We start from the raw sequence: 26504 nt of genomic DNA, 5'->3' as shown, positions 1-26504 counted from the left end.
CTTTCCCTTGGTGAAAGAGCACCGACAAATCTTCCTGCACGAAATAAGGTTTGTGTCTTCACCAATGACTCTGTCTTGAGGAACCCCTGAAAGTCCTCACTGAGGCTTCCTTACTCTGCACAGTGATCTAGGATTCTTGTATACAGTCTTCCTTCCCTCTCCCCTTCACTTGGGATCAGAGGTGCAGCCTGATCCGATGGTTTCCCCCAGCCTTCCTCTCAATTCTGTCTCCATTTGCTTTCAAAGACTCTGATATTGAGAAAATCTAGTTTTGGTATTGGCTTCTTGGGAGACCTAGACTAACAAAAAAAGATACATCTGGCAGAGAAACATGCTAAGTGAGCCATTCCTTAGCCTCAACTGGTGAATGAGTTATTGAGGAACACACTAGCTCAGCCCTTATTGAATTGAAAGGAACATAAGCAAGCTGGAAGGCTGAGTACCGAGTACCAATTATGTGTTGAGCCTATGTACTAACTGCTTCTCATGCCTTATTTCACCTAATCCTTTCAATAATTCCCTATAGTAGGTTTTTTTGTTTTGTTTTGTTTTTTTGTTTTTTGGATTTTTTGTTTTATTGTTTTTTGTTTTTTTTTTTAATAGATGAAACTGTGGCTTACCAGCTCATGAATTTTGGAGGCAGAATTCCAAGCCAGATCTTTATTTTAAAGTCTATGCCTTTAAGTATTCAGTACTATAGCCTTGACCAACAGTATCTTTGATACCTTTTCTTATTGTAAGAACATGCTAATAATATGTCTGTAGAAGAAAAACATCCAGTTCACCATCTCTAACACGACCACCATCATCATCACTCTCATCTTCATTACCATCAGTTACAACTCTCAGGGAGATTTGCAGTTAGCGAGCATTCACACATGCAACCTACTTTTCACTTTTCGTGACTTCTTAGTGAATTAGGTAAGCTTTGCAAATAAAGCCCAGAGATGTCTTTTTAAAAGAACTCTAGCATTTTTTTTTTTTCACTGTCACGCTATCTCTCTCTTTATGCCATGTCCTCATCCAAGGTGAAGTAAAGATGTTGGGAATTTAATACTTTCTTAATACACCAGCTTTAACTGCCAATAGGACCCTTGAAAATTTGGTTTCATAGCTGGGCCTGGTAGGACAAATCTCGTGTCTTTATTCTAGAAACAGCTCTCTCTCCAGGACCAGGAGGACTGGGCAATTTGGGTGGTATTACAGGAAACCTTTTGCCTCTGGGTCAAAGTCACTGGGCTCCAGACCAAGTCAGTAACGATCAAATGCCAGTCTGTTTGACAGCTGTCTGGTGGCCTTTGTGACGGGGCCTCCAGCCAGTCGCTTATGGGCAACCTTCCATGCTGCATTCCGTGTTTGCTGCCATTTGTAACGACAGGCACGGCAGAAAGGTTGGCAGTTCAAATAGGCACGGAGACCCTTGGTATCCATTACTGCAGACCAGCATTTAAACCCTAATTCCATAATAGCCCCCAAACCCATAGCAATTTCTTTCCAAAAGAGGGGCCTTTCTCTGGGCCACCTGCCCCACTCCTCAACCCCACAACTTTCTCTTTTCCAATGGTGAGATGAAAATTTACCTTTGAGTTAAACACAAGGTCAGATAAAATAAGTCACTGTGAGCAGTCATTATATTTTCTGTCACTGGACCAATTAAGATTTCCAGCTGTCAGGTTTTGATGTTGCAGCTCCATAAAAAATGACACTGAGATGCATTGATCTGTGTCAAAGCTGCTTCAGAGGGAAAATTGGACCAAAAATAATGATAATTGTCGTAGGATGTCACACTATTAAATGAAAACATAAAAAGCAAAATGCTGTGGAGAATCTGCAAAGTCATCCTTCTTGTCGAGGTAAGACCACACTACACCAAGGCAAGCCCACTGTTTCCGTGATTGTCCTAGCTCTGTAGTGGATACTCTCCCTGATCTCTAAGATAAAACTCTGCCTAGTTAATGCAAATTTGATTTCCATTGCATTTTCAAACTAAATATTTAAATATAAGTGTATTTACATACATAATCATTTAGATAAAAGAATTTTGCTAGAATTTCAAGATTTAGGCAAAGTAGGTCATCTTTTGCCTATACTTTAAAAGAGTTCAGCCTATTAGATTCACTTGACCAAAAAGGCAAACTTCATTTAATCTTTGTACAAATGTAAAATTTTCTTTTGCCCATCAACTTCGAGGGGTATGCATGGGCTTATATAAATTTGTTCTTTGTTGGAGATCTAGTTGAAGAAAAGTATAACATTTTTTTGCAAGTGAAATGGGGAGCAACTAAAGGAAGTTAAAAGTACATACCATATAATCTTCACAAGAAGAAATGGGGTGTTCCAAAGACACAGAGGAGAAAGGGTGTTCCTTGGCTCCTTGCCACTCCCCAAAATGACTGAAAATAAAGAAGCAGGATTTAATGAGCAAAGATGTGTTGCTGAGATGTTACTGAATCTACCACAGGATGAAAGAACGGGAGGTGACCTTATAATGATCTCATTATTTAAATATTGATTTCTTTGGAGGAGGAGTTCCTTATTTTACATTTCCCTGAGCCCGAACAAAAAATGTAAAAATCTGAAATAACTTGAAACTCAAAGAATCATTTTTTTCTGAACACACACTGTCAGGTTCAAAGTTGGTTTCTTGTTAGAAGGGGGCAACACATTTTCCCATAGAATATTGTCCTACTTCACTAGTGATTTCAACTTGACTATCCTCTAAAATAATCATTTGGATAAGAGAATCTTGCTAGAATCTCAAGATCTATGCAAAGTAGGTCATCTTTTCTTCTGCCTTAAAAAAAGTTCAGCTGATTAGGTTCATTTTACCAAAAAATTCAAACTCCATCCAGTCTTTGCATTCAGGGAAGCTTACATTCTCTTTTCTAACAATCTTGAGGGGCATCGAAGGATAGTTCCCAATGTAGTAGATTTTACCCTGTACAAATTGATGAGATAAGAGCTGGTAGTGAGCTAGAACCACTTTCATAGGCTCATAAGAGTCAATTACCAGGCTTTTAAGAACTTTTTGAGTTAGCTATTGAACACTGCCATGATTAAAATTAAATTATATGAAGTTATAATTAAGTAAATTATACTTAAAAAACAATACATATTGAAAACTCATCATTTCCTAATGATTTTGATACTTCCTACCACTGTCCTGTCTATTGTAATGTATGACAGAAATACTATACCATGGTGTGATTCTGCGCATCTCTTACCAGCTCTGTGCTCAGTGTTCAGTGATATCACTTCAGTACCTTTGTTTCATTATTTCCCTTTTATCTTATTTGTTAACATAATTAAAATAGTGAGTGCTGTGAAGTGTGTAAACCTGGTGATTCACAGACCTGTACCCCTGGGGATAAAAATATATGTTTATAAAAAATAAAAAATTAAAAAAAAAAAAAAATAGTAACCAACATTAATGTGGGAACCATGTTCATGTGCATTGTGAATACTGGCTATGAAAGCAAGAGTTCAGCTAAAATTAATCAGAGCTTTGAAGGAGAATCAATTAGCTATTTGGAAAAAAGGATGTTGCATATTGTGTTAATAATTATAAATTTCATGCTGCATATGTCTTACGTTGGTAGAATTTATAATAAACTTATGCATGTGTATATTCACAGTGTTTATTGCCATTTTCTTTCAATGGGGGAAGGGAGCCAGTTGTTAAACATTTATCAGCAAACCACTGATAAATCCGACTAGCAAAATAACATTAGATTACGGAGGGCTTTACAAACCCGACAAGGTAAAATATATCACTGTCATACAGAGAAGTGGAAATCATCTTAATTAAGCTTTGCAAGGTCCATGAAATTTAAGTGGCCTTCACAAAAATTTGGCACATCTGCTCTGAGAAACCTGGATATAGCACTTCACTGTTTCCTTCAAGACTGGTACTTGAGTGAACATGAACTGACAAAGATCTTCTGATGAAGGTAGGGCTCTAAATGAAACTTCAAAATGAAAAGGAATAATATTTTCATGGTTTTTTTCCCCTGCACATTAAAGAACCTTAAATACTTTTAGCTTACTATAATTTGCCTCTTTTCCGAGGTGAAAAAAATAAATTAAGCATGCTCCACCTTTTAGTAAGCACCTGTACTTTTAGAATTGCATGAAATAAGGGATGTTTTGCAGCTCTTTTCTTATAGATTCCTTCTAGACAGTTCATTTTTAAAGAAATAATATAAAGTGCTTTTAAAAGCACTTTCAATAGATTTCCATCATCATCAAATAGATTTCAGTGTACAAATGTGTATGCAAAGGAATTTCCTGTATCATTTACAATAATGATAAAGTAGAAAGAACATCAAAAAAGGACCAGCTAAATATCTTACAGCAATCCACCCAAGCAATACTATATAATCATTAGAAAGAATGAGGAAGATCTATATATAACAACATGGGATGATTTCAAGCAAATAAATGTAGCCTACACTGCATGGTTTGAATGTAGTATTTTAAAAATTATAAGTATACTATATTTGAATAAGCATAGAACATTTTTTAGAGAATTCATTTTAAACTGCTAAGAGTGATAACATCTGAGGAATGGGGAACTTGGTTTGGGGATTTTACATTTTATTTTTTTCTGTATGGTGTGCATGTGTGTGTGCTTTCAATGAGCAAGCATTAATCTAATAATAACAAATGCCAAGAAGTCATCCTAGAAAACAGATGTTTCAGGTAGATTTTGGTCCTTGCTTTTTCTTGCAGGTAGAAGTCGGAAAGGAAGGATTATAACATTGACAGTCCAAATGTTATCAAGGGAAATAGTTGCCAAAGTGTGCAAAACCTCCAAGGTCATAAACATTACATTCAATGAAGTCTCCTCTACCCGTGTGTGTGTGCATTCACATGCATGTGTGCTTGCACACAAACACACACACACACACACACACACACATAGTGGAGGTATTAAGCCATATTAGTATTTAAGATCCAAAGAAATCTAGTAAAATCCAATCAGTTCTCTTCTTTTTTCATGATACTACAGCAACCGAACTAGAAGCTACTTCATGAATTAATGGCAGAAAAATTAACCCATAAATGGATCAGACTCTATGTGGCCAGCAGGGGCATTTGGACATTCTTTCAAGGATACACTGAGACTAGTAGAAAGCAATGGCATATTTCTGATGACTGGAGGAAATTTGGCCTGTGTCCTTGCTCTTATCTTTATAGCGGTTCTGTGGTAGGCAGTGCAGATCTTTCCACCTTGCTGCTGTTATCCCCAAACTCTTGAACTACTACACATTTTCATTTTCACAAGCTCAGAATACCTCTGGGTGAGATGGTAGAATAGAAGGGAAGAGAGTGACAACATGAGGGGCATATGGGAATAGTGGAGAGGAAAATGAAATAAGCATGAAGTAACTCAACCAGATCAGAAATAATGACACTAATTATTTTACCTCATGATGTATGACACTGGACTTAAATCATTACCTGATCTCTCTTTTACATCAGAAATATTTTAAACAAAGCCAGTTCAACATCATTTAAGGCATAAATAAACAGAAAGATGGATAATTAGCCATTTTGGGCAACAGGCCTCTCTCCACCCCACCCACTCTTCCCACTTAAATGATAGGAAATGCCATGAAATCTTACTCATACGTCCACTTGTTTATTTGTCCAATATTTTAGAGGGCAATGATCATTAACTCTATACCAGATACTGTGTTTAGTGCAAGTGATAAAAAGAACAAGTCCGACGCATCCTCTGTAATTTGAGCTATGATTACTTCAGTGATCTTGTCTATTACAACTTTCCCCTTTCTGTTTGGCATACCCCTTTATTTTCCCCTCCAGGATGTATTCAGTTCTTAGATCTTCAGAAATTTGGTCTGACAATTTGCTCCACTGGAGAGGCCCTTCTGCTCACCAACCACATGGCTATCTCCATCCTTCCCAATCAAGCCATTATTCAAATGTCAACTTCTCAAGGAGGCTTAACCTGCCTAGAGCATTAGGTTTGCAGCAATTGTGGCACATTTTCTCCCTTTAGGATGTATTATCTGAAATACTATATACTTTATTTATTTATTTATTTATGAAGTTTGTAATTTATTGTCTACCTCCTTGCTCTACAATGGTAGATTCTTAGAAGAAGGGATCTTATTGATTTTACTCATGATGTATCCTGAGTACTAAAAATAGCACCTAGTGCATACCTGTTTTCCAATAAATACTTTTTCGAATGAATGAACATGACGTACACAAGAAATGTTTTGAATTTCCTGCTTTTACTTAGTTTTTGAAAGATCTTCCTCTTTGTTGCTTCTGATGTATTCTAACTCAAATCTCGTTCCACTTCTAGTAACAATTATGATTCTTTTGGTTAATGTTTTTTCCTTCTTTCTGCTATTTGGATGTACTTCTTTTTGTCTACTTGGTTAATTGATTTCTATTTGAGTGTTTGTAAAACCTACTATGAATTTATATTTGCAGTCACCTGCAATATTTAAGTAGAAACAAAGCAGTATGTAGCACAAAGTGATTATGTATAGAAAGAGTTATGGAGCATATAAATAAAATTTAATATCCATAATAATATAGAAAGAAGGAAAGGAGACTGGAAAGATCCAAAAAAATGGGATGAAGAAAATAAAAAGAAGAAAATCTTCACTAATTTCTTAAAGGGAAGTTGAATCACAAATTCTCAGTAGTCTCTATTGTTTTCTCAAAGATGACCTGATTTTTAAAAAAATCTAAGAAATGTGTTTTGATGAGTCAAACTTCACTGAGATATGTTGCATCGTTTTCTGAATCGGAGAGGTTTTCATTCCAAAAAATTGTTCCCTCATAAAAAATAAACTTCAAATAAATACAGGTTAGCGTCCTATGAACACTGGCTCTATCAGGCCCCAGGAAGAGTATATAAAGTCTCTTGAAAATGGACTATTTCTGAATTACTGTTATATTCCTGCCCAGAAGATGTTATATTTTTAGGCTTAGATTAGACAATGTGGATTCCCTGATCTAATTCATGGCCATCTCTTTTTATTTATCTATCTATCTATCTATCTATCTATTTATTTATTTATTTTTCAGCATAACAGTATTCATTGGTTTTGCACTACGCCCAGTGCTCCATGCAAATTGCGTCCTCTCTAATACCCACCACCTGGTTCCCCCAACCTCCTCCCCCCTGCCCCTTAAAACCCCTCAAATTGTTTATCAGAGTTTCATAGCCATTTCTGATTACGGAAGATTGGTGACATTGATGAGTTGGCCTGATATGCCGAGAGGGTTTTCATAAACTTGATATCATCAACATGTTAGATGACTTTCACAGAAAAATCATCCTCAGTGAGTCTCAGTTTCCTCATCTATAAAATGAATTTACCTGGAAAAGCTCATCTCCAAGGTCTCCCTGATCTTTAATATAATGATTTTATAAAATAATTTATGAATTATGGTTTCTCATCTAGCTAGAGAGGAAGTACTTTATACAAAATAGTTGCATTGAAGGAAATGTTTCCAAGGGAAATATATCCATATTTCTTACCTGGAGAACGAGAACCACATTTCCTGCTTCTGTATCTCTGGATTTTCATGAACAGAAAATCCCTTTTCCCTAACTAATAAGTTACTTGAATAAAGTCATTCAGCTGAATAAATGACAGGATCAGCACTCCTAGGTCTTAGCCTAGTCATTTACTGTCAGTCATTATATGCAGAGAGTGTTTTTCCATGGTCTTGGCACTGTCAGCAGAGATGAAAGAGTAACAACAACAAAAAATCTGTCTGAGAATGGAAGAAAAGGTAGTTAAGCTAAAATAAGTATTAAGAGCTTTTATTCCTTTCAAGAAGGGCATGAAGCAAGGAGTTGATGTTCTATGAGCAAGCTACCTACCTTCCGTTTATTTAAATCTCTAATGAGTGGAAAGGACTGTCTCAACTGCGAAGGTATTCTTTAGAGCAGAAGTACTGCAGGTCAAACCAGCACAATTACTAAGGTTACCTCTTGGAAACGAGCTTGAAAGTTATTAGCATGATGCTGAATGTGCCTCCTCTGTTTTCTAAGTTGCTGTGACCAAAGACATCTATAGTTGAGAACTAAAGTTATTTCTGTTCTGTATATACCCTTTTGTCTCAAAGCATGGGACCTTGAGAGGAAGTCTGCAACTTTATAACCAAGTGACCTTGGATAGGTGAATTCAACCATCTAAAACTACATGACATAGGGCTTCATCCCAAGACTCTGAGATCATGACCTGAGCCGAAGGCAGAGGCTTAACCCACTGAACTATCCAGGTGCCCCTGGAGGAAGTGATTTTTAAGAGCACCTTCCTGCTCTCCCATTTTGTGGTTCTTGACAACTTCGTTCCTCTTTATTTTTTTATTTTTTTAAATTATTTATTTATTTGAGAGAGAGAGAGAGAGAGTCAGACAGCACAGGGAGGGGCAAAGCAAAAGAGAAATTTTAGCAGACTCCTTGCTGAGCTTGGAGTGGGACATTGGGCTTGATTTCACAACCCTGAGATCATGACCTGAACCAACACCAAGAGTCAGACATTTAACCAACTATACCACCCACGGGTCCCAACTCCATTCCTCTTAACTTCACCTTCCTCCTTTTTGCAATGACTGATTTTGTTCAGTCAGAAGAAAGTTTTTTTTCCCCATAATAATTTTTTTTTATTTTTTTTATAAACATATATTTTTATCCCCAGGGGTACAGGTCTGTGAATCACCAGGTTTACACACTTCACAGCATTCACCAAAGCACATACCCTCCCCAATGTCCATAATACCACCCCCTTCTCCCAACCCCCCTCCCCCCAGCAACCCTCAGTTTGTTTTGTGAGATTAAGAGTCACTTATGGTTTGTCTCCCTCCCAATCCCATCTTGTTTCATTTATTCTTCTCCTACCCACTTAAGCCCCAGAAGAAAGTTTTAAGAAGCTATGCCATCCCCATCATTGGCCCAGTCACCATCTCATCCAGATTTGGCTGCTGTGCATGACCAATGGTTAGGATGAGACCAAGCAGTTACCACCCCTTGCCCCACTGTCAGTCTCTGTCTTCAGTGTCCAGACAGCAAATACAGTACCAAAGATAGCAGCACAGGGAACCATGGTCTGGGAGGCTCACATTGGAAGTACCATGGCAGAGAACAAATGTCTTTGCAAGGAAGATTTTGGAGACAACAAAGTGGTTAAAAGTGATATGATTTATTCATCAAGAATGACACCAAGAAAGACTTTTTTTTGGGGGGAGGGCACTAAACTTCCATAAATGACCAAGAAAGTTCCATTACAATACAGGAGATGAAGAAATTGTAGAGCATTGTTCTTGAAAAAAGAAGTGAGGAGGTGGGCCCTGGTGGGTTCCAGTGCCAGACAGTAACAATACCAGAGACCCCTAGAAATTCCACAGTTTTTTAATGTCATGAGACTTGTCTTCACAGCTGCCAGCAGAATTATGAGAAGATCAATAGTGGAAGAAAGAAGGAGAGGATAGCCTAGGCTCCTGAAGAACTAGCTATGGGGACTTAGTGGGTCTTAGTCACAGTTTTCCAACCCTCAGGCAATAGTGATACATGATACCAACAATCAGGTTGTAGAAGGATGAAGTGGACTAGTGTACCTGAATGTTTATTGGGCAATAGTCAAAGGTTCTACAAGGAATGTACTCAAGTGAAGTAGATAAAGAAATTCCAGGAGATGAAAGTCAACATAAGGCAGCATCTTAACATCGATAGCCCTGTAACTCTAATACCCAGCCAGAAATGCAAAATCCTAAAACCAAAATGGCATAGTTGGTTCTATGGCATAGAACCAACAACATGGAATGTCTACCAGCTGCAGAAATGCTCTCACTATCAACCCTATTATTATTGAGGATGGTCATTTCATAAGAACACGGAATTCCAGCAATAAGAACTGTAAAGCATTTTGAGCTAAAGATCTCAGAAGCTGCGGCATTGGTGTGACTCAGCCAGTTAAGCTGCTGCCTTGGGCTCAGATCATGATCCCAGAGTCCTGGGATTGAGCCCTATGTCAGGCTTTGTGCTCAGGAGGGAGCCCGCTTCTCCCTCTCCCCCAACTCAAGCTCCCATGTCTTGTTATTGCCCTCTCAAATAAATAAATAAAATATCTTAAAAAACAAGATCTCAAAAGCTTGCTTTTCCCCCCGAAGGAGTGAATGTTTTTTGTTTGTTTATATTAAAGACATTTCTCTTCAATAATGATAAGCATGCTATAAAAAAGCTTTTTTTTTTTTTTTTCCTTCAGCACACCTTTAAAAACTGTAAAGTTGTTGACATCTGGCAAGTTGATATTTTTAAAAAGCTCATTTAAAAAGCTCATTTGGAATATAATTTTACAAATTAGGTTTTTTTCTCATAAAATAAAACATGCAAACAACTGTTAAAAATGGTCCTGAATACTTGTAAAAAAAAAATAAGTGGTTTTATTTCATGAAATTGAAAGTTCTTTAGCTCCTCAAAATTCTGTTCTTGAAAATTCTGTTCGGTTCTTGAAAATGGTATTAAGCACAGATGCTGATAACAATAATAAAGGAGTGGCTACTAACATTTATTTAGTTGTGGTGAACTCTTAAGCATATTTATTTAATATTAATCCATTCTAAGAGGTAGGCAAACTCACTTTCATTCACATTTGAATTGCTTTGACATTGACTTGCTTTAGAATATGTACTTAATCTAGAATTCATTGAACTAAGGATTCATCATGAATCTGTGAACCTCTTTGAATTAGGTTCAAAAAATATATAGAGTGGGGTGCCTGGTGGCTCAGTCAGTTAAGCAATCAGCTCTTGATCTCTTGATCTCAGGGTCATGTTGGGCTCCCCAGATTGGGCTCCACACCCAGCATTAAAAAAATGAAAAAAGGAAAAAATATATATATATAGAGAGAGGTGTGTGTGTGTGTGTGTGTGTGTAACAGTATGTGAATTTCTAAAGATTAGGATATATGGCTTTCTTCAGTTTCTCAAAGTGCTCTATGACCCTTTCCATTTAAAAAGGTTTAAGAATTTTATCTACACAGATATTTGGAGGAAATAATTTGGCCCCAGATTTAAAAGATAATGGTAAAAGTTTGTAGAAGAATTGGGATGATTGTAGGACATTTTAGCTAGCATTTATTGCATTTTTTGCAAGAACATTAAAAGGTGTCCTTTGATTAGTGATGTGTGTAGATTTTTGAAGGGTATGCCAACTTTCTCCTTTTGCTCTTTTTCTCCTGTGTGAGATATAATACATGAAATATGACCTAAGCTATTAATCTAAACATTATTCTCATTAGTTTCAAAGCACCGTTATTGTTCCAAAGTATTTTTACAAATGGCACCCTGCTTCATTTTGCCTCTGCTTTTACATTCAAGACCAAACAAAGCTTACTATACCCCCTTCTCTTCGATGCTGAGCTAAAAAGCAGAGCTTGGTATCTCCAATTCCAGCTGTGCTTTTATTGTGCTTTACATCAATCAAAGCTTCAAAAAGATTCCAGAAAGATTTTTCTCAGTTTTCACATCAGAGGGGTTTGCACAAAATCACTGTGCAGTAGGGGGGCACTGATAAGAAATCTCGGAAGGAAAGAAAGTGTACAGATAGGAAGGCTCTGGGAGAGGAGGCTGGTGAAGGATTATCAATGTCCTAGAAAAAGTTTTCTGAGGGAAAACAGTGTAATTTGAAGAACAGTGAAAGAGTCATTTACAATAATCTGCAACCTTTTGAGCAACAGTACAGGCTACAGTGGGCACAGTGGGTAATAAGGAGGCCGAAATGTACACGGTCAGATGGACCCAACTGTAACTCCTCTTAGGTGGGTACCATTGTCCTCCTGAAGGATAAGGGAGCCCCTTCCTTCTCTGGTGATAGCAAAAGAGAGCCCCTGACTATAACTGGTAGGCCAGTACAGGAATTAATTCTTACCTTTCTTCAGGCTTTTTTTTTTTTTTTCCAAATTAGAGCCCCAATTACTGCCATTCTTGTCTTCAGCTGCCACAAATCTTTCTCTCCCTCTCCCTCCCTCGTACCCTTTCCCCCCTCTCCTCTGCCTCTCTCTCTCTCTCTCTCTCTCTTATTAACATGGAATGTGCCTTTAAATAATAACAATTAGGAATTCTCAACTATAAGGTGTTTTGGGGTTTTCTAGTGCTTCTTCACTAGGCAAACAGCCCCCAGTGAGGCATGGGGTAGCATTTTTCCTTATATACTTTTCTCCTTCTTTTATCTCTACAACATTTTACTTTTCTTCTCCTTTTTAAAACTCTCTTCCTTTTTTTCCCCCCCTTAACTTTGGTGTGAAAAGGCCTCACATTATTATATACCTGGTAAAATATTTTATTATTTATCATATGTTGAATCTCTACAATGTCCCAAGAACTGTATTAAGTACTTAACGTGCATCCTCTCCTACACATAGCAATACCACCATCAGATATTTGTCCCCACTTTACAGATGGGGAAACTGAGTTTTGGGGATGAGATGCCCATTTGACAATGTTACACAGCTGAATAATTGTAGAGGTAGGCCTGCAGCTTAGGACCTTCTTATTCCAGAGAGCTGGGCCCACCCTCACTATGCTAGGATAACTCAAAGTACTGAAGAACAGCTACAATTGAGCCCTGAAGGTCAGATCCAAAGAACTATGGCCAAGATCTTGAATGGAAAAAGTCACCGTGTCTTCTTAATTTTCACCCACCCCCCAAAACACGTTGACCTATGTGTGAACACTGGTTCTACCAGTAACTCACTATAAAACTTCAGGCAGATAGTCAAGAGGTTTTGACTTTGCATTATCAGCTGACATTTAGAATGCTTACTCTACCAACAAAAGGTCAATAATCTGTCAGGCTGATCCCCTATTTTTTTTTAATGATTTTATTTATTTATTTGACACAGATAGAGATCACAAGTAGAGAGGCAGGCAGAGAGAGAGGGGGAAGCAGGGTCCCTGCTGAGCAGAGAGCTGGATGTGGGGCTCAATCCCAAGACTCTGGGATCATGACCTGAGCTGAAGGCAGAGGCTTTAACCCACTGAGCCACCCAGGCACCCCAGGCTGATCCCCTATTAACTCACCCATACACATATGCCATTCAATTTCAGCCTTCTTGGCATACTCCTTGTTTAACCTTACCAGTAATACTTCCTCTATACTGACACACCTGTCTTTCAAGACACAGGAGAGTTTCCAACATCTGCTTGAAATTTCTTCTGACTATTCCAGCCCATGCTAATCTCTCGATGTCTACTGACCACTCGCAACATATACGGTTAGCGACACACATCGAAGCACTTGATTCAATAAAATTTTTCCTTAGCAAAGTTGTGCCTTGAAAAAAAAAGTAACTATCTTACATGTTTTAATCTTTCCCTTTGTTTCTTGGCATAGTGCTAAAACAACATCCCGGTAAGACAGGAGATTTCCATCTGAAATCTCCCTGTTATTTTGGAATAGGTAGGAATTGTAGAAAAGTAACAGAACCTGCTCAAGGGCTAAAGATTTCTTCATTATGGTTGTAATATGAATTGGGCTTTTCCCTACAAAGTAATGTATGGCTATCTCCATGGTTTCTCAGAAATGAACCCCTAATTTCTGGCTTAACTCCTTGATTTATTACTTTTATCCCTTTACTTATTATACTCGGGTTGAGTATAGATAGCTACTATATATATAGGCCACTCAATAGATAAACATATTCTCCTTGACAATTCTGTCATAATATTCCTTGACTGATGACCTCCTACCTGCTCAAAAAATAAGCAACCATTAACAAGAATGCATTGTACAGTTATTATTTTCCTAAGATACTTCTCTTAGACCTATAAAAGGGCCCACATAAATATTAAATCTAGAATCAACAAACTCATTTATTTTTCATCTTAAATGGATATATATATATATATATATATATATATATATTTTAAGGTAGGCCTCATGCCCAATGTGGAGCTCAATGTGGGGCTTGAACTCATGACCCTGAGATCAAGTCCTGACCTGAGATCAAGAGTCAAGACACTTAAGCAATGAGTCATTCGGGTGCTCATGGTTTTTGTTTTATGTTATGAATAAGTGCTCTTTCTAGAAAATTTAGGATAACACAATGAATAAAATAAAAGTCATAACACAGAGGTAATCATTTAAATCACTTTACTACATATGTTCCCAAATACACACACTTACAGTACACCAAACACCAAAATGGGATTATAATATACATATTTTTTCTGTGTCTTCCTTTTTCACTTACTACATAAATGGCATAAAGTTGGCTATAATTCAAATGTTTTTAAAGGCTGAATTGTGGATATAATCTGTTTTGACATTACACTGTTTTTAAATGTTTTATATCCTATATATGATATGTATTGTATTTTTGTGTATTATAAATAAGACAGAAATGGAAAACCTTACTTGGAGTTGACCAACCATGTTTTAGGAGTTGAGAATGCAGAAGTTCTGTGAGTCATGGTGATATCAGATACGACACAGGGGTGAGGAGATTGTTTGGAAGGAGAATTAAAATGCCAAGGAGAGTATTTCAGAGTCCATAGCAACAATTTGGGTAAGAGAGGGTAAGGGTTCTTAAATTTATCTTCCTGACTTCCTATAAAATTAGGTGGTTTGGGGAAGGAAAGACAGAGGAAGTTAGAAGATGGAAAAAAAAAATCATATAGTCACTAGCTTTGGTGATGAACTCATAGTGACAAGCTCTCTGGCCAAGGTTTGCCTCACAGCAGCAGGTACCCCACAGGACAGAGGTCTGAAATGAAGAGGCAGGCATGGGAACACACACACACACACACACACACACACACACACACTCACACATACAGAGAGCTTCATGATATGTAAATTTATGAGATTGATAAAATTGCCAACAGAGAATGCACATAAAGAAGAAAAGTAGCCCAAGGACTTCAGTGAAGTCAGAAATTCAGTAAAACTATCAACTCTAATATTATGATTATTTGCTTAGGCTCTCAGTACTCCATGTTGCCCAGTACTATCGTGGCTTCCCACCTATAAAATGTGGATAATCATCACTTGCCACTGGGGATTAGTTGCTAGAATGTTGGAAAGGCACGTAGGAAACTTGGGATGGAATACTTCAGACAGATACACTATGTTATTATTATACTCAGCACTATTCTCTTTCTTGTTAGGAGACTGCTTATTTCTCAGCTACCCTAGAACTTTGATGGACTTCTGGGAAGGCAAGCTCTATTCTCCTGCTCTCTGATAGAGTATAACTGCTAACCTTGTCAATGAGGCCAAAAGAGCCAAAGCCAGGGCATCCCTTCCTCTCCATGGAGGACTCCAAAAGTGGCAAGACATATGACTGCACGGTCTTCACTGGGTGGAGGGCTTTCAGCCTGGTATTTTGTGAAGACTAAGGATCAGAATAAAAAACTCCAAGGGCATCTTAGAGGAACTGGTAGTCTACAATTGTCAGTACAACCTAAGGAGCCAGTCAGTTGGGGAAGGAACACCAGACCTGAACTTATCTTTTCTGCTGCACCCATAGGTTCCATACCTAAGTTGTTCTTCAGAATCATCAGGGAGCCTAATAGATCTGTATGGCCAGCACCATGTAACTAAAGAGAAAGACAAGCAAACCCAAACAATTTTGGCTAAAGTATTATGTTTAGTTTAACTGCACATTTTCAGGAAAAGGGATCCTTTCAATACCTAAGTTTTACTTTGCTTGAGTTTGAAGGGTTTAGAGAAAGGAATATAAAAAAGAAAGAGAATAATCAATTAATAGGGATTTATTGGTTTGTCTGAAAAAAATGTCTGTTTAAAATTTCTTTAGGGCTCCTGGATGGCTCAGTGGGTTAAGCCTCTGCCTTCAACTCAGGTCAAGATCTCTGGGTCTTGGGATTGAGTCTCGCATTGGGCTCTCTGTTCGGCAGGGAGCCTGCTTCCCTACCTCCTCTCCCTCTGCCTGTCTCTCTGCCTACTTGTTATCTCTCTGTCAAATAAATAAATAAAATATTTTTAAAAATAAAATAAAAATTTCTTCAAATACCTTAGAAGCCTTATTAATTGATCACTCATCTATTTTTGCAAAGTACTGATGAGGCCAAAACAACACACACACACAAAAAACACACTTTTCCCCAAATCACAAGGGCATTCTCTACCACCTTGCCTGCCAGATAAAGCTGAGTGTCAGGAGAGCTAAACATCTGGGTAGGAGTAAGATAAAAATATCTGGGACGTCACCACCATATGTTGCAACAAAATGGCCAGCCCCATTCATCCAGGCTTTGTTTATGCTTTATATTAATGGACCCAGTCAGGGTAACCAGGCAGCCAACTAGCAGCATATGTTGCTCACACTGTGGCTGTCTTGATTCCATTTTCAGAGGCAGTGCATGGCTAGACATCACCCTCCGCACTCAAACAACTTAGCCATGACAGCACCAGGCACTTGGTTAAACTCCTGGATGTTGAGACATTCACTTTACCTGCTTAATGAATAGAAGCGTTTTGATCTGATCTAATGTTGACATTTTTTGACGAGTTCAGGAAGAATAGAGGGGGAGGGGCAAGGGAAGGGCTTACTACTGTCTTATCTATATTGGTTTATTAGACATTCCTCAGTTCAAACTTTCCGTTAGTTCCCCAAAGCTTACAGGATAAAGTCCAAGCCTTCACTGTAAGATTATGGCAAGGATGCTGGTTTCTACATTGAATAAAATGTGAATCAATCAAGTTTTTTGAGCGGAGGAGACACAGACTCTGATTTATAATGAGGAGAGTGGAAAGGAAGAGGAGGGGGGAAACATCCAAAGGTCCATACATATTTTGGCTTCACTTTGCTCTTTATCCGTACCTCTCTCTGCTCCCCAGCATTAATTACGATTAAATGTGTGTCTTCACTGCCCCTAATATCCTTAATATGCTGTGCTCGTCCCTACACCCCAAATTGGTTCCTCTTTTTCTTTCTATCTGAAAATGCTTTCCTCTGTGTAAACTCTATTCATCTTTAATTGTTCAGCTCAAACTTTACTACCTAAAGAAAATGTTATCTTTCCATTTCATCCTTGGAATATTTGTAGATGATAATCACCTTCACATCTTGTGTATTGGTCCCTCACAAATAATGGATATTGTCGTCCAGACTGTATGGCTAACACAGACAAAAATGTGATATTCTCATGTATTCGGGAGACTAACAATGATAATAATTAGACGTAAACAGAAAGCTTTGACAAGTCCCTGAGAGGGTTTTATAGATTCATTCATTCATTCATTCATTCATTCAAACTTTTAATAAGAGTGTATATAAAAACTGTAGGGTTAAAGGCACATGCAACATGGGCCCTGTCCAGGGGAACATCAGTCTAAAAAAGTAGGAATACAATTTGAGGAACAAAGATGAACTTCTTGGTTACAGAAAAAACAAAGTCTAGGAGAAAATGCTCTGATCAAGGCACACCAGGATGGCAGGAAGTAGCTGGACAGAATCTGTCCCACTAGCATCTCTCCTGTTCTGCTTTTAGAGCCTGGCATGTGAGCATAGGAGGAAAAGCTCTATCCAAATGCTTCATGGCTCCATAGAGCTACTGCAGACTGAATGCAATGGTGAAGTAAGTCTTTAGTGCTTGGAAGGGAAGAGGCCAAGGCACAGTCTGCCAGAGGCTGTCCGAACTAACCCACTAATAAAGCAGCAGACGGTGGCAGTAACAGATGCACAGTGCCAAACCCCAACACAAGGAAGAGCAGCGCTGTGAGCCACTGCCCCATGAGGGCTCTAGCTACAGCTGGAGTTTTCAGCTGACGTTGTAGAGTTCTGGCTGCCGGCGCTGAAGGATGTGCTCACTGAGAGACAGCCTCCGGGAGAGGCTGCTAGAGGTGTAAGAGAAGGGAAGAAAGGCTCAGACCTTTGAGGTCAGAGGAAATTTGGGATTGGCAGTTCCAGAGCATGAGGAAGGACTGCCCACTTTCAATCCAAACCATTCAAGGATGAACAGCTGCTGTGGCTAGGAGGCAGGGTTAGTCTTTTTTATTACCTCTTAAACATTGAGTTCAGCTTTTTCGATGGTGTTTTCTTTTCTTTTCCTTTTCCTTTTTTTTTTTTTCTTTTCTGGAAACCATAGAAAATCACAGTCTCCCAGCTAATAAGGGGATCAAGAACTGAATGGTGCTTATTACCTAAGGATCTTTCTTTTCCCACACTAAAAGAAGTGGCCCAAGCCAATGATTCAGTGAACCTGCATGACTGTTTTACCTACATTGTAATCCTAGATCTCAGTGTTCTGTGCCATCTCCTTTTAGTCCATTTTCCTCAGGGAAACCACAGTGCAGTATCTAAGTCAGAGCCCATGTCTCTACTCAGGACATGCTAATGACTTCCCCTTTTCTTGGGAGTAGAAGGCAAAGCCCTTACAGTGGCCTTCAAGACCCCAGACTCTCCAAGCTTCACTGTACACCTGTCTTTCATCTGGCTGTTCTCCCTTTAGCTCATTCTGATCCTCCTGATTGCAATGACCTACCTACTGCTTCCTGAATCTAGGCAGGGCCCCACTTCAGGGCCTTTAAACTTCTTGTTTGCTTTGCCTCAGATACTCTTCCCCAAGCTGCCCAAATCTCACTTTCTCATCCTCAGCGAGGATTTTTTCAAGGGTCACCTTTTCAGTAGATCTTCCTTAACCGTTCTTAAAAACAACAAAAAAAGCTATAACCACCACCACCCCTCCAAAAAATTCTTCCAACCTTTTTGTCTCCTTTTTTCATCTCCAAGCTCAGAGTCTTCACTTCATTTTTGCATTCTGTTTGTCCTGGGTACTCCTCCGCTAGAATTCCTCCGCTGCAGGAGGACAGGGAGTTTTGCTGTTGTGTTCACTGCTGTGTCCTCCCTGTCAAAGATAAAACCTGGCTAGCAGTAGCCATCCAGGAAAGGTACTGAATAAGCAAACAGATGTCTTATTGATCTGACCAGAGACTTCCAATTTGGTGAGAAAATCATTTTGTCCATTTTTTTTAACTATTTTTTTTTTAAGATTTTTAAAAAATTTATTTGACAGAGATCACAAGTAGGCAGAAAGGCAGGCAGAGAGAGGAGGAAGCAGGCTCCCTGCTGAGCAGAGAGCCTGATGCCGGGCTCCATCCCAGGACCCTGGGATCATGACCTGAGCGACCCAGGCATCCCATTGTGTCCATCTTTTATGTGTCTTGTGTGTTCCACCATGGTTCACATAAGGATGCAGCCAAACCCATCACCCACATATGGAGTCCTTACCCAGCCAGGTAATATTCTTAAATCATGGTTTTTAACTAATCATAATTTACCAAATAAAAAGAAGAAACTGATGTGATCTTATTTTACTTTTGTCAAGATCATCTTAATGATCAAAGTAACAAGCTTTTATAATTTTTATTCATATACGTTCGAAATCAAGTTGGGATCAAAATGATCCAAGTTCTTCAAACCTACAGGGTTCTATTACAGACTGCTATCTTTTTATTCCTAGAACTCAAGTAATGAAAAAACTTGAGACAACGAATGGCAAAGAAACACAGAATGCATTCGTTACAGGACTTGCTGAATTTATAAAGAAAGGGAATTAGGTACAGAATTAAATGATATTTATTAACTTCCCACTAGGAGTCCTAGGGCCTGTTGCATACATTATCCCATTTATTCTCGCAATACCTCTCTAAAGTAGCGACGTTATAATATTTAAAAACACAATAAGAAATTAATAGGCTATCAGGATTTGGCAAACCACGGCAGTGGGCCAAATATGGCCTGTTGCATGTTATTTAAATTAAAAAAAAAAAGTTTTATTTGAACATAAGCATACCTGTTTGTTTATGTATAACTGATGGTTGCTTGAGCACCACAATGTCAAAACTGAATTGTTGCAATAGAGACTATCTGGCCTGCAAAGTTAAACTTACTTACTGTATGACTCTTTACAGGACATGTTTTCCAAACCCTATACTTGACTGTAAGCTGCATGAAAACACGGATGTTGTTTGTATGTTCTCTACTTCATTCCTAGCATCTAGAATGTGGCCTGGCATAGAATATGTGCTGAAGTTTTTTGTTTGTTTGTTTGGTTTTTCTTTTTAGTGAGCAAATCAATGACTCCAGATCTATGGGACCCCAAATCACAAAATCTTCATTTTAGTCTTCTTTTTTTTTCTTATACATTTTTTTTTCCTCCTAAGTTACAAATGGGTTTTCTAAAAATATCTGGTGAAACAAGGATCCCATAATATTTAGAAAGGACTTACCAAAATATAATTAAAGTAGAATATGTATATGGATACTCTGGCTTCAACTGCAAACCTGGCAATGATTAACAGAAGTCCGGGATAATAGTCTACCTTTGGTGAATTTCATATGTCCTCATGCCTTTAAAATTCTATTGTGCTCTTGAAAAGTAACTTGAAAGACATGGAGGATTTCCATATTCATTCTCTATTGATGATGTCTTAATCCACCTGCCTTGCTTTTCAAGTGATAGAAGGATTTTTCTATTGAGGGGTATTATTTATTCATACAGAGTAATAAAGATATTAATAAATGGCAATTATATTATAGCTCTTGCTGTGATCTGAAAATCCAGCTGTGTTCTCTCCACCTTCTGCATAGCTAAAAATAATAGATGCTGTACAACTCCGCCAACAGTTCTGCTGATGACGCACCAGGCTGAAGGGAGTCTGTTCCTCTTGTACACAGCTGCAATCTCTTAGCCAGTAGAGTTTGTTTTTTTTTTTTTAATTGTTTTTTTGTTTAGGTAAGTGCAGCAAATAGATAAGATAGGTTTGCCCAGATTTCCTGTTTGAACAAGGTGATTCTTTGACTTTATATTCTAGTCATTAAACTCACTATTTCCTAACATTTATGGGAATGGCTTACCTACCAACAGGTGATATCAAAAAAGGCCAGTTGGCTTCATTTAGTAATGTCTGAAAGCTTCAAAGAAACTATAACAGAAACTGTTGTTTTCATTAACCCAGGTTGTACCCCTCCTCCTTCTGAAAATAGCACTTCTATTTCCACTGGGGCAGCGATCTTCCTCTGCCTTTCCCCTCAGTCATTCTAATGAGTTTGACATCACTGTAGTCTCCAGGAATCAGTCCCTCGTCCAGTTGTCATCTGCCGCAGGATTCCATTCTCACAACTTCAATGATTGTATCAGTGGCAAATGGATGACCCACATTGGGCCACTGAGTGTCAGATCTTGGATATTTGCTCAACTGCCATTTGGGGGTTGCAAAGTTGGGGTAACTTCAGAGCTGTTCACAGTCAATTTGCACATTCTCAGTGAGAGATGGTTTGAGGGTTTGAGTTTAAAGCCAGCTTAGAAACCAACTGGTCTAAAAGATGAAGAAAGCAAAATAATGATTTCTGGTAACCTAGTTTGAGTTGTTAGAACCAAGGGTGCCTGAAGTTGTATCTCCAGACTATTTATTTTTGTGACACAATAAACTCTCTCTTTTGCTTACAGCGGGTTGAGCTGGGTTTCTACCATTTGCAACCCAAAAAGCCTTTACTGATTTAGAAAATGGATTCATTTGAGGATTTATCTTTCTGGAGAGTTCAAGTGTTTAAAAAGGGCACCATTTAGAATTGAACAAGAACTAAATTTGGAGTCAGAAAACCTCAATTCAAATTGTATCCTTTCAATTATCTGAGTCTTATTGAACTCATTTCTGAGGAAGCTATAATAATATCTGTGCCTGCCTATATTATAGGCTTGTTGTGAAGATCAAATGAGACAATGAATGTAAAACTTTTCCAGAAATTGAAAGTGTTGTGTAAAAATAATGATGGATCCATTTTCTGGAAAAAAAAAATTTAGTGCCCCATTGTGTTTCATAACAAGATGAATTATCTACTCTCTCTTCAATAAAAGAGTCATTACAGGAGTACAAAAAACCTCATTATGAAGTTACTAAGTGTATGAATTTGACTCTTGTCACGAGTTCTTAGGGAAGTTTTATGGCAAGGGCAAGAAAAGCTGAGTAAATATCAAGTGTAGGATCCAGGTGAGGACATGATTTATTCACTCATTCAGAAAACATTTATAAGTACCAACTACCAAGTCAGGTACTAAAAACGACCCTAGAGATTCAGACAGCAAAAACACTCCAGGTGCAGCTGGGGAGATAGACCAATATATAAATAACTGAAATGTGGCAAGATAAATGCTATGATAGAGATAAGGATCAAATACTATAGAAGCAAAGAAATGGAATCCACTATCGATGCTTAAAGCAATTGGGGAAAGTTTCAGTAAGAACTTGACCTTTAAGCTCTGTCTCAAGGGATAAAATACAGTGCCCCTGGGAGACAGAGTTGAAGGGTATTCTGCAAATTTTAGACCTAAAGGTGACTATGGAGATCAAATAAGCTTTGAGCAACAGATATGATACTGAATTTCTGTTGAGAAAATTTGTATTTCAATTTCAGTTCTGCTGATAACTCACCATGTGACCTTGCTAAGGCTACCTCATTTCTCAGATCTTACATCTCAATTTAGGAAGGAGGGAGGGTCAGTGACCATTAGTATATGTTCCAACTCAAAAAGCCCATACCATATGTCTGAAATCCCACTTTACAGCAAAATCCCGAGATCTAAAAAAAGTAATTTGCCCAAAGAATGGATATGAATATAGAAGGCAAGAATGACTCCAGTCATAAACTCCAATGTAAAATTGCTGTATATGTTCAAAGTTATTGCATTTGAAATGAATTGTTACATATTTAATTTCTTCACAAGTATTTTTGTAATTGGCAGCCAGAGACTCACTAGAAGGGTTGGTTAAGTCTGATGAGTAATCAGGCATCTGGCTGTAGTCTGTACTTTGTATACTTCTAGAGATAAAGGGAAGAACAGCAATTGTCTACTGTACCAGGAAATTACACCTTTGCAATCTGCCACCATAGGACTCTTCCCAGAAGTTGGGAAAGATCACACACCTGTGAAAACAAACAAGGAATTTTCCTGAATCTATGCCTAAAACTCCATGTGTCAGAGCTGTGGTTATTACTATTAGCAATATAGAGCTCAAGCAAATTATTGTCCCTGGTAAGAAGCTTCAACTTTCAAATAGGCATACTCCTACAACAACTTTGTTTTGTCTTGCCAAATGATGTCAGGGATAAAAATTCTATTTATTCATATATCATCTGGGGAAAATGTTCTCAAAACTGGGCATCAACACCTTCCCAGTCTCTCAAAACTCATCTCCCCCATGGCCAGTTGGCCATTCCCAATATGAGGAGGCAAATAAGTTTTTACACAGCTCACTAAATATTAATTAAACTGAAGGGTTACCATTTTACTCCTAATGAACACCTATGGGATGCACATTGCTAAGGCAACGGCAAATAGCAGAAAAATGAAAATTGTTGTCTAGCACACTGTTCTGCCAGCCATCTTTCCAGTGCCAGTCTCATTTTGAGAATAAGTATATTCTATGCATCATTAACCAACCTTCCCCATTAAATGGCACATCGGTATTGTTCATTTAAAAGACACAATATACAAAAATCTGAAATTTTATATGTTATAAAATTTATACTATAAAGGGGTTCGTCTCCTAACAGAGATTTTCAGTTGAATTCCATTCAATACAGCAAATTCTGCTTAAAGCCTTACTGTGGGAGAATCATTTAGAAAGGCCTTACAGGGGACAAAAGGATGAACAATATTAGCTAATATTCATTGACTTTTCCAGGCCCTATTGAAACACTTTACATCAATTAATCTAGTCTTACCATCAACATTTTTTTTTTTTTTTTCAGATGGGAGAACTGAAGACCCAGGGCTACAAAAATTTCTCAAAGTACAGAAGTAGTAAATGACAGAGCCTGGAATGAAAGCAGGCAGGCTAATAGCAGAGTTCATTCTCCTAAATCCTCCCTTCACATTTTCAAGTATTACTGTTATAATGATTTTATAATTATAAAATTCAGGACTGCCTTGCCTAACCATTCCTCAATGGGTATCTTGTAATTAATAAATATGTTGAATTTAACTAAACTAAGTAATTCTATCCGATGTCAGTTACATAGATAGTGACAATGAAACCATAATAAAAAGAAAAGAATAATTCATGCTCTCTCTCTCATTTGCCTATTTTTTTTGTTCGTTTGTACATGTTTTGTTTTTAGGTGGATTTATTTTTCTGGATTATTTCACTTTAGATCAAAGGACCATTGCTAATATCAACTTAACTTTATACATATGGTATGGCTCTCTCAACAAATCAAGGGTCTTATTATTTATCTGTGTTTTTACTGAGGCATGAACAAAAGAATGTCACATATGGCTTGAGAAATTACTGTTAAATTCTAAAGATAAGACTCAGGAAAATTGTGTTGTTTGCAAAGTAAGCAGAAAGATCTGGAACTTTCGATATTTTTCCCATCTGAGCCAAGCTCTCTGCCTACAAGTGAAGACTTCTACATGAATTTCAACCCTTTCTCATGTGGAGAATGTGGTTTTCCCTTGGTGGGTTTGCAATATGAACTTGCCTGCTGAGGATCCATACCTTGGCAAATGCATTCTAGACATTTCGGCAAAGTTACTGCTGTCTCAATACCACAAGGCCCTACTTAACTGACTGAAATGCCTCTAGAAAATCCACAAGAAGCAAGAGACATTTCACTTAAAGCTCCAGCAGCTTTTGGTCTCTATTTCTCTTCATGTCCTAAGCATTCCTCTCTAATTAGTCCAAATATTGGAGTGGGTCTTTATGTTTGTTTGCATTTGCAACTCACTTAAGTATAGAAAACTAACAAACAAAAAAACTAACAAAATAAACAAACAGCTCTAGGCCTTTTGGATTTTTTTTTTTTTTCCTTTTAGATTTTTAAAGTCAGGTCCCTTTTCTTAAATATACAGGGGAATCCCTTCTTTTTAATTCCCATTTACTATCATGGAGTCAAAAAATACTTAACATAGGTTCCTAGTGATTACTTAATTCAAACTTTTATTTTAAATGGTAAAACTGAGACCTCAAAAGTCAAAGAAATTGCCCAGGGTCATTTGTTTAGTTAACAGCAGAATTAAGTTTTGACAAGTAACTTCCTAGCCAGTTGCTTATGATGTAAAATTATGTGTCTGCTTCCATGAAAACAAGTTCTGCTGTGGACGTGAAAAGGGAGTAATACTTTGAGCTAGCATAACTCTGATGTTTTTAGCATTCTTACAGTGGCATCACTAGTGAAAAGGGAGCAGCACTATTTTGAAATTATGGATTTGAGCAAAATAGATACACTAGGTACTCTTGAGAAGAGAAAGCAAACAGCAAAGTTCAATGAAAGATAATTATCTGGGGATATATAGATACAGATATATTTATTTAAAAATATAGTTTCATCTAAGTAGTAAATCCTCAGAAGTCACCCTTCGAGACCTGAGGATGATGAAATTCAAGTTTAATCTCCACTTTGGCATTTACCTTGGGTCTTCAATAAACGTTAATTATCCTTAAAAGCATAGTCTTTTTAGATTGGGCATTATTTTTTATACGCTTCACTAACTGTATTCATCATCAGGAATAAAATAGCACCACTAACATGTTGTCATAGCAATCTTTCATTATTCTAAGTGTGCAGATGTAGGACAAAGGTCATGAAGAAGGCCTCTTCATAAAATCTGTCCTTCCCTCCCCTAACTCTTCTTGTCTACATTTATGCTTGGTTCATTAATATATATGATCTTCATGCTGGGTAGTGATAAGAGACAAGTTATTGATGCAAGTGAACTTCCAGGTCATAGTTTTTATGTCTATGTGCTAAATATTTTGATTGCTCATTAGGATTAAACAAACACATATATATATCTGTTTCTTCTATTTTTTTTTTTTTTAAGTGCTAGAAGTTTAGTAAGTGAAGATACAGGAAAAGCTCTCAAGAATGAGAGGGGTTTCAGCAGGATTGCCCTCTCTGTCTATACTAGAAGAAGATAAAGAAGTATATATAATATATATACATATATAATAATATAGCTATATAATATAAATACTTATTTTTTAAAATATTATTATTGATATAGATACAAATATTAGCTACAGATACAAAAGAAACAAGGGTCCAATGATTTATGTGATTTGTCCAAACTTATTCTTCCAAACTGAGACAAAATAGGTTTTCTGATGAATATGTAAATAAGACCATGGTGATATTTCCCTAGTATGGTAAAAACTTAGTATAATCATTTAGCTATGGCCAGCCATTATATTGTGTATTATATTACTCAAATATTGTAGTTATAAGGCCATAAATCATTCTTCAATATATCTACATATTGAAATCACAGAAAGTATGCTCTTTAACTACAATGGACTTAAATTAGAGATCAACAACAGAAAAAGTTTTGAGAAATTCACAACTATGAATTTTCTTCAAAGATTTAATGAGTCAAAGAAAAAAATGACAATAAAATTAGCAAATACTTTGAGATAATTGAAAATGAAAACAACACACCGGAAGAATGGGATGCAGATAAAACAGTGCTTGGAGAGAAGCTAG

At 37.5% G+C, this 26504-nt stretch overlaps 1 protein-coding gene across 1 annotated transcript in view; it reads right to left on the bottom strand.

The window, feature by feature from the left end:
* Positions 1–26504, bottom strand: part of LOC101677814 — a 1019668-nt gene that overhangs the window by 98411 nt on the left and 894753 nt on the right. The window contains exon 6 of the mRNA XM_045066004.1: positions 2306–2393. Coding sequence (XP_044921939.1) covers positions 2306–2393 — 88 coding nt within the window. The remainder of the gene's footprint in view (positions 1–2305; positions 2394–26504) is intronic.

This window comes from Mustela putorius, unplaced genomic scaffold (assembly GCF_011764305.1).
Source record: "Mustela putorius furo isolate JIRA1106 unplaced genomic scaffold, ASM1176430v1.1 tig00003859_pilon_pilon_pilon, whole genome shotgun sequence".
NCBI lineage: Eukaryota > Metazoa > Chordata > Mammalia > Carnivora > Mustelidae > Mustela > Mustela putorius.
The sequence above is the reverse complement of the archived record's forward strand: the minus strand, read 5'-3'. Positions and strand labels throughout refer to the sequence as shown.